This window comes from Protopterus annectens, chromosome 16.part0 (genome assembly GCF_019279795.1).
Source record: "Protopterus annectens isolate FY-2018-M chromosome 16.part0, PAN1.0, whole genome shotgun sequence".
In the NCBI taxonomy this organism is placed as follows: Eukaryota; Metazoa; Chordata; order Ceratodontiformes; family Protopteridae; genus Protopterus; species Protopterus annectens.
In genome coordinates, this window is record NC_056750.1 from 784,779,734 (window position 1) to 784,797,812 (window position 18,079).

An 18,079-nucleotide genomic window follows, 5' to 3' on the forward strand; every position below is an offset into this window, starting at 1 on the left:
TGAAAATGGAATTTGTAACCTCTTAGAACCACATCCAGAACCCACTTGTCTTGGGTTATATGAGTCCAATTTTGATAAAAAAGAGAGAGTTTTCCTCCGAGAGAGGCTTCCAGGCAAGAAGTTCCTGCAGCCCAACAGAGGGAGTCATTGAGTTTGTTTCCTATGAGATTGTGACCTGTCCTCTCCTCCCCTAGGGGTGGAAGCAGTCCACTGTCTTGGTCTATAAGAACCTTGTGTTTGAGGCCTTCCTCTGGAGCGTCTATATCTACCCCTCTGAGGCCTGTCTGAAGTGGGAAAGGACCAATTTTTAGAAGGCCAATTTCTGCTAAATCTTGGTGGCTGTACTTGTAAGAAATCTTTAACTGTTTGCATGGATTTCGCCTTATCCTCCATCTTTTTGATCACTTCTTCAGCTTTTGATCCAAACAAAACATTATGCTGAACAGGAGCATCCAATAATTTAGCTTTCACTTGTTCTGGCAAATTTTGTTCCTTTAGCCATGCATGCCTTCTAATGACTGTGCCGGAGGCAGCAGCCCTACAAGAAGCCTCCAAGGCATCAAATCCACAGTGTAAACCATGCTTTCCAACTTGCTCAGTGGCATGCAATAAGTCATGTAATTCCTTGTCTTCTGCACAGGCAGAAATGGAAGTAAGCTTTTGTTTTAAAACAGACAAGAGAAATTGCTGGTATTTCAGCATATGAAACTGACAGTTTAAAGCCCTGATGGACAAAGTAGCAGAAGTGTACACTTTTTTGCCCCATCTTTCTAAAGATCTAGAGTCCTTTTCAGTGGGAATGGGATTTTTGGCAGAAGCAGCCTTAACTCCCTTAGGGCCCTGAGAAATGGTTTCAGGGTCAGCAGAAGGGTTCTTGTATAAAAACTGGTGGGAATCAGGAACCCTGTAATATCTATCCAGCTTGACAGGAGCAGGAGGAAAAGAATCAGGGGTTAAATTAGCCTCCGAAAAAGCATCATCCACAATATCCAAAACAGGAGGAATAGCCAGGGGTCTATGTTGGGGGAGAAGAAAAAAATCCCCTTAGTCTTTTCTTAGATTCTGAATACTCCTGTCCTTCCCAGTGGAAATGTTCCCTCATTTCATGCAAAGTTTCCCCAAAAGAGAAATCCTCAGGGGGAGAAGCTGAGGGAATAGATTCCTCAGCATCAGAATCCTCATAAGGAGGGAAAGAATATTCCTGGTCAGAAGAAGAAACTGAAGAAACAGAAGCCTGAACAGAGGAATCATAATAAACATCTTGCCTTGGCCTTTTATCTGGAGGGGGATGTGAACCCCTAATCATAGTAAGTAAATCCTCCGCCATCTTGAGTAACTGTTTCTGTGATTTGGGAGCCGGTTCAGAAGAGGCCTGTGTTGCAGTCTTTGATTTAGAAGGAGTCTTTGCCTTTGTCTTTGGCTTTGCCTTTATTATAAGCTGAGTAGGCCTGAAACCCCCTTCGGAAGCCGGTACCTGCACAGCGGCTCCGGACCTATCCGAAGGAGCATTGTCCGAAGGTCCTGCAATAGAGATATTTAAAGGCCTTGTTGGCTCCTCATGAGAGTCCGTTTCGGCCATCGGTTCTGAAATGGCCGACGACAGGGGCTGCAAAAGTGCCTCACTGACGACGGCCGAACCTGAAGCTGGCTCCGCTTGTGCGCTATCATCAGATTTGGACCTCGGAGGCCTGTCTTTATCCTTGCGACGTTTGTGAACTCCGGTAGCCGGAACCGTATCCGACTACATTTTGTAGTTAAAGCGCCTACCGAAGTAATTAAAATCGTACCTTCGTTTAATTGTACTCTGATTGAATCTTGCACAAAACCGACAACTAGCTACGTCGTGGTCAGGGCCTAAGCAAGGAATACAGTAAGAATGAAAATCCTTATGACGTATTTGCTTCCCACATGAAATGCAATTATTAACTTTTTCTGACATCGGACTGGAGCAAGAAAAGGTTTCCCCAATGGGGTACTTAGCTTTGAGTGGAGAAGAAAGTCTTCGGACTGAAGTTTATTAGAAAAAATCGTCAGGAGTCAGCCGACCGGCACTTGCGAACTGCTATCACCGCACGGCAAGAAAGACTGGAGAAGATAGCGTCGTCTGTCAGCTTTGTACTCCTGGCGCTCTGACGTCAGGGAGCGTGGTTGAACAGCCGACGCCGGACCCAGACTTTGGGATTCTGGCCGACCGAGGACTGCCTGCCGGCAGGGGAGGATCCTACAGTCATGACTGCAACAGTGAAACACGATGAACATCCTTTGCAGCCTTTCCAGTTGTTGCAGGTGTCTAGTGAGGTACATGCCAAATGGGGCACTGTACTCGATGAGTGGCCTAATGAGAGACGTGTAGAGGGAGACAATGACCTATTTTTTCCTGGATGCAAAACCCTTAGTAATGAGATGTGCCACATAAAAGGACTTTCTGACCACAGTGGCAATGTGATGATCAAAAGAGAGGTTGCTGTCAATCTGTGCTCCCCGATCTCTTATAACGCCTTCTGTGTTCAATGGGCTACCATTGATGTTTTAATTCATGGGAACTGGGTTTTTCCCAAAGGGGATGATGACACATTTTTCGGCATTGCAGTTAAGGCCAAGGTTCTGACACCAGTCGTTGGTCTCAGTGAGGCCTTTCTGTAGGATGTCAGCATCACTTGGGAAGTTAATAATAGCTCCCAGCTTGCAATCGTCTGCGAACTTTGTCAGCCAGAGTTCCATCATACTGGCCTGAACTTCAGAGAAGTAGATACAAAATAGAAAAGGACCCAGGACCGAACCCTGTGGGACTGGTCAGCAGTCTGACTTATAGTCAGCTACTTTCACACTATGGGTTCTATCTGTGAGCCAGTTTGCAACCCACTTAGTGATATAGGGGTTGATACCTAGCTTAGTGAGTTTTTCTATGATTCCTGAGTTGGGAATGGTATCAAAGGCCTTGGCCAGATCAAGGAAGGCTGTATGAACCACCTTGCCTTCATCCAAAGCTCTGGTGATTGACTCAAAGAAGTCGACCAAGTTAAGCAGGCATGATCTACCCTTCACAAAACCAAACTGTGTGGGATCCAGAGTTTGGAGATTACCTATAACCTTGTTTATTAGGTCTATGATGATGTGTTCCATAGCTTTGCATATCAGACTCATCAGGCTAATGGGGCGATAGTTCTCAGGGTCTGTAGTCACTCCTCCTCTGTGCAGAGGGATGACCGTAGCAGTGTGCCATTCGGTAGGGACAAAGCCTGAGGTGAGGCTGTAATTGAAAAGGCACACAGGTAAGGTGCCAGTTCACTGTAGTTCATGTAGAACACAGCCAGAGATATTGTCAGGTCCCATAGAAGCTGTATTCTTGGCATTGGACAGTGCTGTTTTAACCTGTGCAGCAGTAATACTAGGTGCCTGGCAATCTACTGGTATTGTGATTGGTCCTTGGGGGAGAGGGGTAAAGCTGACAATGAATCTGTTATTCAGTACATTGGCAATATCTGTTGGCTCAGTATAGGAGGTACCATTGTGCAGTAGCACAGAGTAAATATGGGCACTGCCATGGAGGTTCTTTACATAACAATAAAAGGCCTTGTGGTTGTCTTTACCATCTGCTACAATTCTGTTTTCATAGCTACCTTTAGAGGATTTGATGAGGGATCTCAAGTTTTTATTGAGGCTGACAAGGGAGTTTTTCCAGTCTTAGGACTTCACCTTATTTCACATCAGTTTCCTCCTTCTGTTACAGAGTTGGTTTATGGCAGAGGACCACCAGACTGGCTTCCTTTTTTTGGAGGAGAGCATCTTGGTTCTACTGGGTATGGCGAGATCCATGCATTTGTGTACTTGTCCGTACAGTCCATTGGTGTAAGATTTGGCAGTCATGCAACTATTCCCCATTCGCATGGGTGCCGTGAAGTTAGCCACCTCTGTTTTTAGGAGCCCAAAGTTAGCTTTGGAGAAATTTTCATGGTGGTTTCCTTTGCAGGGGGTGGGAAGGATGTGGATTTCCAAGGTGATTAGTTTGTGGTCAGATCTAACCAGGGAGAAGTTGACTATTGGTGTAGAGCAACGGTCACCCATGTTAGCAATGACCAGATCAAGGATGTTGCTACATCTAGCAGGGGTGAGAACAAGCTAGTCCAGGGCATTGGAATTAATGAATTCCAGGAAATGTTGGGCAAGTGTATTGGTACATGAGTAGTTTTCCCAGTTAATGGAGGGGTAATTGAAGTCGCCCAGTATGACAGTGTTAGGTTGGACCCTAATATTCTCCAGGGTGCTTAAGAACGTGGACTGCGAGTCTTGGTACATGGTTGGGGACCTATAGCAGGCTACGACCTGAATTGTTGTCTTACTCAATGTTAGCTGCACTTGAAGTATCTCTGATGTGTTATGTTGGGCTACCAGTCTGGAGGTGTGCGCATCATTTATGAATATGGAAACACCACTGCCTTTGGAGCTTTGGTCCAAGTTCTGGGGCCAAAATGTGTGGAATGAATTATAGCCTGGTAGTGCAGGGGTGCTTTTTGCTGCCTTGAACCAGGTCTCTATTACAGCACAAATGTCGATGTTCTCCATTTTTAAGAAATGCTTTGAGTGAGTGCATTTTGAGATTTAGACTTCTAGCATTAAGCAGCATGACCCTCAGATTGCATTTCTTTGTAACTGTTACAGTGGTAATTTGGTCTTTGGAACACTGCCTAAAAAGGCACTATAGGGTTGGCAAGAGCCTTGGCCAGTATCCGGAAGCCCACGGGTGACAGATGCAGGCCATCACTGGCAAAGCATCGAGGTCTGTCAATCATGTCATCCCAAGCAGACAGATACTGGTTCCCCTTAGAATGACACCAGAAACTTAGCCAGCTGTTGAAATCAATCATTTTCTGCTTGTAGTGTGGTATCATTCTGGGAGATGGTAGGATGCTGCTCAGGACTACGGTCATACCCACCTGGGCTACAAAATCCTAGAAGCTCATCCAGGTCTCTTTTCATGTAGTCCAGGGAGGTACGTCTCAGGTCATTCACATCCCATGTACGACAGAGTCATATTTGTACCTGTTGTTGAGGGACCCGAGTGTGTGTGTTATGTGGCGGATCCTGGCACCCGACAGGCAGATGACTTACTTTCTCCTTATTCAACCTAGTGAGTGAACATCAACATGCCTCACTAGCGAGTCACCTATGACTAGTGTTTTGGGCATGCTGCTATGCCTTAGGGGCTTTGGGTGAGTGGCACACTGTTTGGGAGAGTTATGTGTCTCGTGATTAGTGTTGTGTTGTGGTGGTTGAGGGCGTTTCTGGTTTGGCGGTCTCTGCTGTTTGGGTAGATTTTTATTGACAGCCTCCTCGAAGGTGGATGTGTGGTTTGTGTTTTTATGTGAAGGCAGTGCTGGTGTGTGTTCTGGAGGGCTACGTGTTCCATGTGGTGTGGTGCAAGTGTAAACTGACCATCTATTCCGGTCTTGGCTGGAGAGTGCGTGGCTTCCAATTTGGAAATATAAGTGCATCTCTGGCAAGTCATAGTGTTGGGAGGTAAGAGGAGAGGGTTGTCGGTGTACATGAAGCATTTGCTACATTGCCTCAGGATTCCCAAGTTCACCAGGTCAATAGCAGAAAGCACAGGGAACTGACCTTTAGACATGCCTGGAGGGGTGGGCATTAATAATAAGTACTGGAGCTGTTTCTTTGTAGAACGTCTTAATTAAGTGATTACTTACTCCACACAGCTACAAAATGTTACACAAAAGGAATTTATATTACAATGCCTGTGAATGTACAAAGTTCTAAACAGAATACCTGTTGCAATAAAATGCATGGTGAAAGTGCCTTATTTATTACTTCACTGTTGCTAAGGCATTCCCACACAGCATTTTTGCTCAATAACTTGAAAAAGATGTAGCAAACACTTGCAGAAGATTTTCTTACCATTGCTTGGTAATGTCAAACATCATGACAACTCCATTGCAGTTTTTGTAGACATCAAGAAACTCTGCATCTAATGCCATCTGTGTATCTGCCTGGAGAAGGGAAATAGCACAAGTCAGCAGCAGAACACGGTAAAGGAGAAGAAATAACTACAACCCTCAACAGCAACACAGTGCAAGTGAACTATGCGAAACACAGTTAAAGGAATAACTCTGCTAAACCCAACTTTCCTCACACTGGAGTGTAGACTAGCCCCCCCCCCCCCCATGACTTCTAACTGCCACCATTAATGCATGTCAACAGTTGCAGCCTTCTGACTGTCAAGTCTATTGTCTTGAAGCTCCTCACTGCAAATCACATACATGGGTCAAATTTCAGAATCTTTTTCTCCTGGGCTCTAACATCAGACAATCTTGTTTAGAAGTGTACTGGCCATTTTTGGAGGTGCATAGTGACATCTGAGTTAAGTGCAGCAATGCATTTTTATCTTTCTCCTTCCATATTTACTTGGGTCACTTTTCCATAAAAAGCTTTGTAAACTTTTTATTAAACTATGGCACAAATAAATTTAATATATCCCACAGTGACACCATCACAGGGAGACCATGAGCTATGTCCATAGACTTTAATGGATGCATCTCTGCGCATGTTTGGTTTCACACCCAGTAAAAGTCTAGGGACACACCTCACTCTTTCCCTACTCTGATGTCACTGAGGTTAAAGTTTATTATCTTTTTCCTCAGTGACAGGCTCACAAGGTTAGTAGTTTTTTTATGTTTTTTTATGTTTTCTCCCCTTACAATATGAGCCAAAAATGTTCACTAATGGGAGAAGATGAGGCTTATCTCTTTCCGTACCACATATAGTAGTGCAAAAGGTAAGCAACACAGAACAACCTTCTTCTTCTTCTTTCGGCTTTTCCTGGTTAGGGGTCACCACAGCGGATCACCTGTCCGCTCATGATTGGCAGTGGAGTTTTATGGTGTCGAGTTGCCAGCCTGGTGCCCAACCTTCCACAGAAGACACACACACGCACAAACGAATACTCTAAAACTTTTGGCCCATGAAAGGGCATAAAGGAAAGTGTTTGCAGCCCGGCTTTCTTCACCTCTCAGTGACAGCTGTGACAGCAACTGAAGTTGCAATGTCGGGAAAAAGGAATTAATTCAAGCACTGTTCATGGCTGAAGAACACAGAACTCATTATAGCATGTTAAAAGATGGTAAAACACACAAACCAAAGCTGCTGGAAAAAGTTAGAGCTTCTGCAAATAACTCTTAAGCACTACCATTCTTACTGAATGAATGGAAAAGTCTGAAAGAGAAGGATGTTCAAAAACATCAGCTCTGCACACGTACATTACACTGCAGGAATGAGAAAATGTCTGTCTCTACCAGAACATTTTTTATTTCAACTCTACATGCAAGTTTCACTGGCAACTGCCACAAAAATGCAACAACAAACATATCTAAATCCAAATACATTCGCTCCAGGGATAAATATTGTCCTTTTCACTGTTGCTATGTGTTCCAAAGAAAGATATATGCTCCCACCCCTCCTCAAAATGCAGAGGCAATCATTTACACCTAGCTTTCAACAGTTTTTAAAAATTGCTAAAAACACTGGTCCATAAAATACAAACTGTGCAGTTCACGGTTAGAATCTATGCAGACAAAATCTAGGAAACAAAACTTTTATCAAGCCCAAACAATTGGCGTACTTCTTTCTGTTCAGTGTTTTCATCTGTTTTACAGTTAACTTTGACGGTTTTTAGAAAAGAAAATACAGAGCTAGCTCTGTTTTGACACAATTTTGTAAAAAGACCAACAAGTACTGTATTCATAATCTCTTTGCCATCTTCTATCAAAAATAGATGCTAACTACAGCAATTACTATTTAAAATGCATTATGTAGAGCTGTCTTCAAATATACCAAGACCAGTTTCAAGTTTATACTGGTTAACCAGAATATAAAAATGTTTCACAATGCAGACACACTTGCTTGAAAGTGAACAAAAAGTCAGATAAGAAATTACACTTCTGAAAACTAAACATGGCAAAATACTTCAACATAATAAAGACCTGAAAACTCTACCCTTATTTTTCAAAGATTTGACAAAAAATATCCATAACTCAGGCAATAAAAGACAGAAAATAATCCTTCCAGTTTTGCCATGTGTACTAGTCACGGTCAGTGACATATAAAGAAATGTTTCACATATCAGACATTCAAATGGTTAGTATATTAAAACAGTATTAATAAATAAGATCAAATGAGTGTTACAGAAAAAGACACTGTCTTCCAGCAATGCTCCTTTTGTTTCAAGAGGTCACTGCATCTTTAAACACCAAAGCAACTGCTACCAATGGTGTGCACACTGACAACCACAGTGTAAAATCCTATAGGTCTGGATCCACCACCACCCCACCCCCAGACCAGAGCTATGTACATTTCAGTCTAGACCCTAGTTATCTACAGGCCAGGGAACAATACGTGCTGTAACACTTTTATTCAGCTCCCTTCATTCAGGACACAAGCTATGTCTATGTTTCTGTTATTGCCCTAACCCCATCCTCTAGGATGATATGCCCTCCTCCTACATCTGATTACATCCCCGTGGGGGGGGGGGGTCCTATGCTCTCCTCCTACATCTGATTACATCCCCATGGGGGGGGTCCCATGCCCTCCTCCTACATCTGATTACATCCCCGTGGGGGGGGGGGGGTTCTATGCCGTCTTCCTACATCCGATTACATCACCGTGGGGTGTCCTATGCCCTCCTAAAACATCTGATTACATCACTGTGGTGTGTCCTATGCCCTAATAATACATCTGATTACATCACTGTGAGGTGCCCGATGCCCTCCTAATACATCTGATTACATCACTGTGGGGTGTCCTATGCCCTCCTCCTATATCTGATTGCATCACTGTGGGGTGTCCTATGCCCTCCAAATACATCTGATTACATCACTGTGGGGTGTCCTATGCCCTACCCCTACAGCTGATTAGAACCCCATGGGGTGTCCTATGCCGCCCTCCTACATTTGATTACATAATCATGGGGTGTCTTATGCCCTGCTCCTACAGCTGATTACAACCCCATGGGGTGTCCTATGACCTCCTCCTACATCTGATTACATCATTGTGGGGTGTCCTATACAGGGGCTTCTTACAGCTGATTACAACCCCATGGGGTGTCCTATGCCCTCCTCCTACTTTTGATTACATCATTTTGGGGTGTCCTATGCCCTGCTCCTTACAGCTGATTACAACCCCACAGGGTGTCCTATGCCCTCCTACATTTCATTACATCATCATGGGGTGTGCTATGCCCTGCTCCTACATTTGATTACATCACTGTGGGGTGTCCTATGCCTTGCTCCTACAGCTAATTACACCCCCATGGGGTGTCCTATGCTCTGCTCCTACATTTGATTACATCATTGTGGGGTGTCCTATGCTCTCCTCCATTTGATTACATCATCATGGGGTGTCCTATGCCCTGCTCCTACATTTGATTACATCATTGTGGGGTGTCCTATGCCCTCCTCTTACATTTGATTACATCATCGTGGGGTGTCCTATGTCCTGCTCCTACAGCTGATTACACCCCCATGTGGTGTCCTATGCCCTCCTCCTACATTTGATTACATCATCGTGGGGTGTCCTATGCCCTGCTCCTACAGCTGATTACTCTCAAACACAAGCTCATGCCTTCCATTGTTCAGATAGTAATGTTGTGCAAGTAAGCAACTGGCTGACTAAAAACACCTCCCTCTGTCCCCCAAAAACAGCAAGCTGTCAAAAACCAGCCACTCCCACTACTCCATCTAGTCCTTTAAGCCCCCAAGTTGGTATACAAACACAGCTCACCTGGGAGGAAAGTTGGGGTTCCATCCCTCTTGTCCACACAAAGCAACATTCTACCTCCCAGGATCTCAGTGGAATGAGATCAATTATGAACCACAGAGATCCATTCCCTCATAACAGTCACCAGAAAAAGCAAGTTGGCCTTAAGTCACACTTCCTTGCTCTGCATTACTGCTGGTCCTCATATACCTAGGCTGCAAACAAAATCTGGGTAATCATCCAAACAGGCAAAATCTCTGCCCCTACCTACTGCTGCGGCCAACATAAAATATATATTCAACTTTTACAAAGAATGTCAACTTAGCACTTCAAATTCCAACCACAACATTCACAGCTGTAGTTAAGGAAAGTAGTTATTACTATCTGCTACAACTCAAATTACCATTACAGATTCTCAGACTCTGTAAATCAGGCCTCCCTTAGATTACAGACAAGGCCTTTCCTCTGTTATTTTTCAATTACCTTTGGGGCAATTTATTTTTGGTTCTATGAGACTAGACTTCATCATAATAGGTTTCTTCCTGCAGAATAAAAGAGAATGAAGAGTGACCGAAGAAATGATACGTTTTTGCTGAAGACTGCAGTTCCCTTCTCAAACCAGTGCCAATGCAAGTGTGGCACACCCCACACATAGGCTCTCTTAGTTGAAAACAGCATTTGTCAAATTTATCTGCTGCTTTGCAGCCATGAAACCACCACATGAAGGGACAGGAGGTGGTATACAAGGCTATGATATGGTAGCTGGCTGGATTTTATTGCATATTCTCTGATATTGTAGATGATGTCACTGCAAGTGATCATACAATGCATCCTGATGGAAGCTGCCTCCTTCTACATGATAACGTGCTCTCTAATACCAGCTTCAGTGGTACAAAGGACTGAAGTCCTGACTGCAGCCCAGATGACCTGGGATTAATTGTCAGCTCACACAACCCATAGGAGCTGGCAGTGGAGGAAGAGAAAGCTCATCCGGGGGGCTAGGCAGAGTCAGCCACGGAATGCACCAGTCCCTTTGGATAATGAGTTAGGATGCACCTGGTGGCAGGCATTACACTCACCAAGCCACCAAGAGGAGATAGCCTTCACAATGGGAATAAAAGAAAATGCACCCATGTGGAGAAAGTACAGTGAGACCAGCAGTGACGTGATCCACTCCTTCCCACCACATACCCACAGGCTGGAGTTACAGCCATCAGAAATGTCCTAAAACCCAGGACTGCCAGTAAGCACAGAAGCAGCCCTCATGGTTGCCTGAATGATCGTTTCCAACCAGAAGTCTCTCATCATCATCATTGTCTCTCCTTCATCATGGAAGGCTCACCACCATGTAGGCAAATAAAAGCTCGCCCAACTGTGAGAGGCTTGATGGTTGGCAGGTACAAGGGCAAAGTCATCTAGAAAAACAGAAGGGCTCTTCCACTGCCAACCCACTATGCATTACCAATCACAGCCTTTGTTAATGGCAGGTCTGCTGACAAACAGGGATAAAAATCCTGACTTTGTCTCAGAGAACCCTGCTTTGATTAGCAGACCCATTAACCAGAGAAGCTGGCTTGGGAGGTGGGAAAAGAGAGACAAATATCAATGCACTATCTCTGAAAACAGCATGAGAAATGACAAAGCAGAAATAAATATAAATACATGCTCAGGCCTGAATTAATAAGTTCAAGTTGTTAACACACTGACAGCCTTGATAAAGAAACAGAAGGCATCCAGCAGAGATTGAGGTTTGATTCTAATCGCCACAGAAGAAATAGCAAAAAGACGATTCCAGGCAACCTGGGCAAACTGCAAATATAGCTTATCAGCATATACAAAAAAGACCTACAGTAAATATAAAAAGTTTACACACCCCTGTTAAAATGCCAGGTTTCTGTCATAAAAAAATGAGACTGCAATAAATCATTTCAAAACTTTTCCCACCTTTAATGTGACATATAACCTGTAAAATTCAATTGAAAAACAAACAAATCTGTTAGGGGAAAAAATATAAAAAATAAAAAACGTACAATAAGCTGGTTGCATAAGTGTGCACACACTTAAACCAATACTTTGTTGAAGCACCTTTTGATTTAATTACAGCATTTAGTCTTCTTGGGTAGGTGTCTATCAGCATGGCACATCTTGACTTGGCAATATTTGCCCACTCTTCCTTGCAAAAGCGCTCCAAATCTGTCAGATTGTGAGGGCATCTCTTGTGCTCAGCCCTCTTCAGGTCACCCCACAAATTTTCTATTGGATTTAGGTCTGGGCTCTGGCTGAGCCATTCCAAAACTTTAATTTTCTTCTGGTGAAGCCATTAGTTTGTTGATTTGGTTGTATGCTTGGGGTCATTGTCATGCTGAAAGGTGAAATTCGTCATCTTCAGCTTTCTAGTAGACGCCTGAAGGTTTTGGGCCAAAAGTGATTGGTATTTGGAACTGTTCATAATTCCCTCCACCTTGACTAAAGCCCCAGTTCCAGCTGAAAAAAAACAACCCTAAAGCATGATACTGCCAGCACCATGCTTCACCGTGGGAATGGTGTTCTTTTGGTGATCCGAAGTGTTGTTTTTGCACCAAATGTACCTTTTGGAATTGTAGCCAAAAAGTTCAACCTTTGTCTCATCAGACCATAACACATTTTCCCACATGCTTTTGGGAGACTTGATGTATTGGCAAATTTTAGCCAAGCCTGGATGTTTTTCTGTGTAAGAAAAGGCTTCAGTCTTACAGCCCTACCCCATAGCTCATACAAATGGAGAATATGGGAGATTGTTGTCAAATGTAGTACACAACCAGTACTTGCCAGAAATTCCTGTAGCTCCCTTCAGTGTTGCTGTAGGTCTTTTGGCAGCCTCCCTGACCAGTTTTCATCTTGTCTTTTCATCAGTCTTGGAGGAGCATCCAGTTCTTTGCAAAATCACTGTTGTCCCATATTCTCTCCACTTTTTGATGACTGTCTTCATTGTGTACCATGGTATATCCAATGCTGTGGAGATTTTTTTTTGTACCCTTCTCCTGACTGATACCTTTCAACAGTGAGATCCCTTTGATGCTTTGTAAGCTCTCTGCGAACCATGGCTTTTGCTGTAGCAAGTAACTTAGTAAATGTCAGGAAAATCCTACTAGAACAGGTGAACCTTATTTGAGGTTAATCAGAGTCTCTTTAATTGATGGCAGGTGTGCAACCAAGAAGACTGAATGCTGTAATTAAAACAAAAGGTGCTTCAACAAATTATTGGTTTAAGGGTGTGCACACACATGCAGCCAGCTTATTGTAGGTTTTTTATTTTTTATATTTTCCCCTAACAGATTTGTTTGTTTTTCAATTGAATTGTACAGGTTATAGGTCACATTAAAGGTGGGAAAAGTTTTTAAATATTTATTGTGGTCTAATTTTTTTATATGACAAAAACTGGGCATTTTAACAGGGGTGTGTACACCTTTTATATCCACTATAGAATGCATATGTAAGATGCTTATTCACCAGAAGACTGTGAACAGCTGTCATACATGAATAAAATATAACAAGTCTAAGCCTCAGGTAGCTGTAGGACTAGTAATGTCCGCAGCATACAATAAAACTTGCATCACAGAATTACAGGAGTTGCAGTCAAAGATATGGTACTATCACACGATCAATCATATTAGCCATTTGAACACAGGAAGCACTCTAACAAACAAGGAGCCATTTGAAATTGTGAAGACATTTATCCACTTAGTAATAAGTACTCTTGTGTTGCAAACTGACAATGGAGGGGAATTCAACAATAAAAAGATGATAGATATTGCTGGCAATCTAGTACGACTAAGACAAAAGCTGCTGTAACTCAGAATTAACAGCCTCTCAGGCAGACAGGCACAAAGACAGAATGTTGCAGTCTGGCAGTTGGCAGAAAAGGTTAAGGTTGTGAGATGTAGTCCCTGTGTTACAGGGTTTGACTCCCTTAGCCCTCATTTTCCCCACCGTGTGACCTTGAGGAAGTCACTTAATGAAACAGTGCTTACAGGTAACTGAATTTCAGCTAGGCTCAACAGTCTCCTGTACTGCAAGACTAGGAAATACCTATAAACCTTTGTGTTAGGATAAAACAATACACAGCTAGCTACATCTATCATCATCTGAACTTGAAAATGCAAGGAGTGTCTTAAGCTGGATGTCATGTTTCTAAATTACATGCTGCAAGCAAAGCAAATACAGAAGCAGAATGCACAGACAGAAATCACAAAATATTATCCAAATATTTACAGTCCACAGATGAAAGATACAAGGCTGAAAAATGGGGTATACTATAAATGATTAGACTGTGTGGATTAGACGAATCCGGACATTGTCAAGGGACAAGACAGCATCACTGTTTTTATGAGACACTGATGTATGTGTGTGCCTGTACACCACACCACACAAAGTGAAGTGGACAAAAGAGAGATGGATGTTTATCTAGAGGATTGTGCCCCCTGATGGACATGAAAGTCAGGGCAAGTACAAACTTTCCAACCAAAGTTCACACAAAAGACACTCTCAGAAAAACACAAGCAAAAACAAGACTACAGAATGCCTTGCCGAAGAAGTAATAAAGGTACACCCACCATCTTCACTGAGTCAGCATGAATCCTTTCATCTGAAATTGGGAGAAAATTTCAAATATGAGGCTTACAGACAGTGGCATTTCCAGCAAAGCAAATATCCTTACACAGGCAAGAAAGGCAAAAGTAAATGCTAATGCTGCTACAATGTGCAGTAAGCTAATTGTATGATCAGCTAATTTGAAGAGGGTTGAATATCTTTGTAATGGCTGAATAGGTTGGTAGGTAAAACCACTCGTACGTTAAATGGGGATGTATGCAAAGTATAGGAGACTCCCTTCGTGATGACAAAACAGAAGTATAGCAACTGAAAAAAAACAGTACTGCTCAAGATAAAGATGCAAGAATAAATAGCCCTCGGCTGGCCCGAATACCAGAGACTTAGAATTTCTGTGTCGGTTGCTGTCACTTGAGGACTGAAGTCAGGTTGTCAGTGGTATAAAGGAAGGCATCCGACTTCATTACATCAGTTTTCTTGCCCTAACCTGTCAGGAGCCCCCAAAGTAGGAGGCCAGGCTCTGGTGGTAGAACCCCACCAGTGGAAAATCAATACCAATATGTCCCTTGTAAGGAAAGGAGAACAACATGGAAGAAAGATAACAAAAAGAGAAAGGGGGATGGCGGGAGGGTAACCAGGACTGCAACAGTGAAGACACTCAAACATCTACATTTATGGTAAGTGTACACAACTGTACTATGTTCATCGTGTTTCACTGCTGCAGTCATCACATTTGGGTAGATTCCCAAAGCTGAGGAAATGGGTGGAGGCAGTCAAGGAAAGTAGGGGCTGGCTAGGATACCCTGCAAGACTGCAGAGGCAAACCCTGCCCTGGATTTGGGGAAGAGAGGCAGGTGGTAATGCTTGGTAAAAGTGTGAACAGATTTCCAGGTGGGAGCCTCCAGGATGTCCCTGGTGGGGACTCCTCCGAGGAAAGCTGCAGAGGTGGAGGCTGCTCTGGTGGAGTGTGTCCTGACTCCCTTGGGTGGAGGCTTACCATGCTGTTTTGTAGCAGAAATGGATGCAGTGTTCTATCCATTTGGAAATGGTTTCTTGGAGATGGCTTTGCCTTCTGCCCCCGTAGCAAAGCTAACTAGCAATTGATCAGACTTTCTGAAGGATTTAGTCCTGTCCAGATAGAATCTGAGCTGTCTGTGCACATCTAGAGAGTGAAGAATCCTTTCCCCCTTGTTCTGGGGATTAGGAAAGAAGGTGGGTAATTGGATGGATTGGTTGAGAGCCACACTGGACACCACCTTGGGCATGAAGGATTGATTAGTTCTGAAGGATACCTTGTTTGCATGGAAGATGATGAAGGGGTCTACAGCCATGAGTGCTTGCAGTTCAGAGACTCTTTTGGCTGAAATGATGGCCAGGAGGAAGGCTGTCTTCCAGGAGAGACAGTTTAGCTCTGCAGAAGAAGCTAGTTCGAAAGGGGGCAGGGTGAGCTTTTCCAAGACAAAGTTAAGGCCCCAAGCTGGTGTTGGTGCCCTTTCTAGGGGGCTCACGTTGCTAGCCCCTCTGAGGAACTGTTTAATCAGAAAGTGTGAAAAAAGAGGCTGCTCAGTGGGAAAAATGAGCAGAAATAGCAGAGGCATGAATTTTTATAGACGAGAAAGAGAGACCACTGTGTAGTATGTCAGCTAAGTAATCCAGGATGAGAGGGATGGAGGGCTGTGACGTACTGGCCCCCTTAGCCTGGATCCAGGTGCAGAACCTTTTCCATTTATCTGCAAAAAACTTTCTGGTGCTAGGGAGTCTGGCCTCTCGGATAACATCCAGAACCTGTTTACTGAGGATGGCAGATTGGTCAGGGATTAGGGTATAAGCCAAGCTGCCAAACTGTGTGTGTTTGCAGTTGGGGGTGCATGAATTCCCCTTCCCTCTGAGTTAGGAGGTTTGGAATCTGAGGAAGATTCCATGGAGGCAGCAGAGAGAGGCTACACAACAAGGGTACCAGTGCTGTCTGGGCCAGTCTGGAGCTATGTGAATGGTCCTTGGCTTTTCCTCACTTATTTTGAGCAGTACCCTGGGAATGAGCGGTAGGGGAGGAAAGGCATAGACCGAGAGGTTTAACCAGGACAGGGCATCCACTTTCCAAGCCATGCAGTGATGCTCCCTGGTGCAGAATTTGCTGAGCTGATGGTTGGTGTGGGAGGCGAAGAGGTCGATCTCTGGGGTTCCCCATTTCTGAGTTATTAGGAAAAAGGTGTTTCTGTTGAGCTGCCACTCATGGGGTTCTAAAAGCTTTCTGCTTAATTGGTCTGCCAGGGAGTTGAGAAAACCTGGCAGGTATTGTGCTAACAACATATGTATTTGCTGTGAACCAAAGGGTCATGGCCAGCCTGCACAATGGGTAGCAGTGAGTCCCTCCTTGCTTGTTGATGTACCACATCACAGTGTTGTCTGTTTTGATCAGGAGAACCCCTGGAGGGAGAAGGGGTTTGAAAGCTATCAAGGCCTGCTGCACAGCCATCATCTCTTTTTGATTGATGTGCAGGGGGATTTGCTGTGGGCTCCATTCGCCCTGTATGCACCTGCCATCCAGGTGAGCACCCCAACAGTAGTCTGATGCATCTGTGGTGAGGGTCTGGGCGGCGGGGTGTGGGGAGAAGGGCAGTCCCTTGTTGTGAGAGCAGGCTGTTGCCCACCACAGAAATTCCTTCCTCAGGTAAGGAATAATAAGCAGAAGAGTTTCCACATCTTGGGAGTGTTGACACCAAAGGCTCTTTAGGTACCATTGAAGTTTCCTCATATGGAGTGTGGCATGTGGAATGAGGAGTATGCAAGAGGCCATGAACACCAGGGCTTGCAGGGTTTTACTTGTAGAAAGTTGGAGCCTGGTGGCCAGTTGAGAGAAGTAAGCTGATAGGAAAATGTGTTTTTTGGTGCAAGTGTAAGGCATGCCATCTGGGATGCTGTGTCCAGACTTGCTCCCAGGAAGATTATCCTTTTGGTGAGTACCTGTTTGGATTTCCTATCATTGATTGTGTACCCTAGGGAGGTTAGTAGGTCCTTTACAAAGGCCAGGTCTTTGAGCAGCTTTTCCTGGCTGTCTGCCTGAATAAGGGAGTCGTCTAAGTAGGGGTAAATCTGAATATTTCTTTGTCTGCAAAAGGCAATGGCTGGATCCAGGCATTTTTTGAAAACTCTGGGCGCAGTAGATCAGCCTAAGGGAAGCACAGAGAACTGAAAGTGTTGAGATCCTGCCCTGAAATGGAGATATTTTCTGCAGGATGCCCTGATAGGAATGTGGAGGTAGGCCTCTTATAGGTCCAGGGTGGCTAGACCAGCATCCTTGGAGAGCATGGGTAGCAGCTGCTGGAGGGTGAGCATTTTGAATTTTGGGATCACTAGAAAGAAAGTGTTTAGAATGGATAGATTGAGGATGGGGCACCAGAAAAAGTCTGGAGTAGAAGCCTTGGCCTATCTGCTATGCAGGAATGAGGTCTACTGCCCCCAAGGAGAGCAGGGAATGGATTTGATTTTGAGCCTCTTCCCACTGATTTGGTGGTAGATCTGGGAACCCTTTTGGGGTTGGAAGGGTGTGGAAGGAGAATTTGTACCCCTGGGATACAATGTTCAGAACCTATTGGTCCTTGGTAATGGTGGCCCAGGTGCTTGAGTGAAAGGAGAGATTTCCTCCTAGGGGTATGTGAAGGTGGGCAGACCCGAGGTTGGGAAGGAGCAAGTCATTGTGAGTTCTTACCATAAGGGGGTGGCCTTGGTT

At 44.2% G+C, this 18,079-nt stretch overlaps 1 protein-coding gene across 1 annotated transcript in view; it reads right to left on the reverse strand.

Moving 5' to 3' along the window:
* The window catches only part of RABL6 (RAB, member RAS oncogene family like 6), a 1,129,210-nt gene that overhangs the window by 606,833 nt on the left and 504,298 nt on the right, over nt 1–18,079 (reverse strand). The window contains exon 5 of the mRNA XM_044058056.1: nt 5,911–6,002. Coding sequence (XP_043913991.1) covers nt 5,911–6,002 — 92 coding nt within the window. The remainder of the gene's footprint in view (nt 1–5,910; nt 6,003–18,079) is intronic.